The sequence below is a fragment of the Perkinsus marinus genome (genome assembly GCF_000006405.1).
Source record: "Perkinsus marinus ATCC 50983 genomic scaffold scf_1104296960612, whole genome shotgun sequence".
Taxonomy (NCBI): Eukaryota; Perkinsozoa; order Perkinsida; family Perkinsidae; genus Perkinsus; species Perkinsus marinus.
The window spans coordinates 358-1,952 of NW_003206059.1; the positions used below are offsets into that span (position 1 = coordinate 358).

A 1,595-nucleotide genomic window follows, 5' to 3' on the forward strand; every position below is an offset into this window, starting at 1 on the left:
TCCAGATAATATCTGGCCAACCCCTCTCAGAAGATACGGTGATAGCACATTACCTCAACGGCTTAGGTCAAGGAGCTCAAAGATTCGCAGAGGTCCACCTGAGCAGCGTAGCAACGTTCGGGGAGCTTCGACGTCGGATTCGTGCCTTTTGGAAATCTGAAGCTAAATACTCGCAGGTGTCTGCTAAGTTAGTGTCGTGCAGCTCTGGAGAAGCTGATCATAACGAAAATAATACTGCTGCTGCACTATCGTCAGGCAATGCCTCTACACCGTTTCCGTGCGGTCAAGGGTGTGGTCATCATCCACCTGAGTCACAGAGAGGTAACTGCATTCGCTGTGCCAAACCACGTCATCGAGCGCGGTGGTGCAGGCAGGCTGCACCTATAGATGGCGACAGTCGGTGTGACGTGTGTGGTTGTCGGTCTCATCGGCGGGAAGCTTGCCCTTTCAAGGGCGATGCATCTCACTGCCCAAGGTGCGGCAAGGTTGGTCATCGTGCTGCTGTTTGTCGTGAAGTGGTCTCCTTCAAAGGGACTGGTACTCCATCGGCTCAACCGGTTCCTGATCGGCGCGGTAACAATGATTCTACACAATCTCCATCTGCAGCTGTGGCAACGATAGGTTCTCCGACGGTGACTTCTACCTCGGAGGAAGCAGAAGGACAAGGAGAGACCTTACAGGAGTTCCTAAGCTGCTTTGGTATGGAGACGACCCAATTAACTAATCAAAATCTTGACGACCAAAACCATCAGTCGAACGCCCATGAGGTGTTTATGTATGATTTATCATTCAGTCCTAATCCCGACTCGGACGTGAATCTTCTCAAGAAGTCTACAGTGATCTCTGAATTGTTAGACACTGGAGCCGGGAAGAGTTTCGTCAACGGGTCATGGTTAAGGGATAATATTTCTCTTGTGCACGCTCATAAGCGCTCGGACAATCCCCTGAAAGTCAAGTGCGCTAACGGCTCTACTTTTTGCACGGACCGCATGGTCTTATTGAAGGTAGTTCACGACGGTGAGCTTAAAACATGGTGGTTCTACGTTACCAAGCATCTCTCCCATGCGGTCATCTGCGGCATGGACCTCTTGCGTGGTCTTAGCTTCACGTTGAAGATGTCACCAGGATCTCAAGAGGTCTCAACGAATGCCGAGCAGGGTGAGGTTGGCTGTACCTTCACTTCGATAGTGACTACATTGAACACCATTTCGCAACGGTCTGAGGTTAACTCGAGGGACTTTGGCCAGGATACTGTGCTCTGCTCATCGGAGAAACCGGTACAATTGTTAGCAGACGATACTCTGGTCGACATCGTCCCGGACATCTCTAGTCTGCCAAACTCGCATCCTGAACCAATACAGCGGCACGTCCATCGCATTCCATGGGTGAGCGAGGCGAGGCCCAACCGTAGCCGGTCTCTTAGACGTGCGAAGCAGATGTCGAGGAAGCTTGAAGAGAAGCTGAGGAACGATCCAGTGGCGTACCGACAATGCTGTGAGCAGATCGACATGTTGGTGAAACGTGGGTTCGCAAGACCGGCATCCGAGGACGAGATCAATCATGCTTACGGACTGTTGGTGGTTCGTCGAGCTTCT

General features: G+C 51.6%; 1 protein-coding gene across 1 annotated transcript; it reads left to right on the forward strand.

Moving 5' to 3' along the window:
• Positions 1-793: 793 nt before the first annotated feature.
• Positions 794-1,494, forward strand: Pmar_PMAR005456 (hypothetical protein; the record flags this gene model as incomplete). The annotated part of the gene is made up of 1 exon (XM_002772640.1): positions 794-1,494. A coding segment is annotated over one exon (701 nt), but the record flags the coding sequence as incomplete, so codon positions are not given.
• Positions 1,495-1,595: the final 101 nt, after the last annotated feature.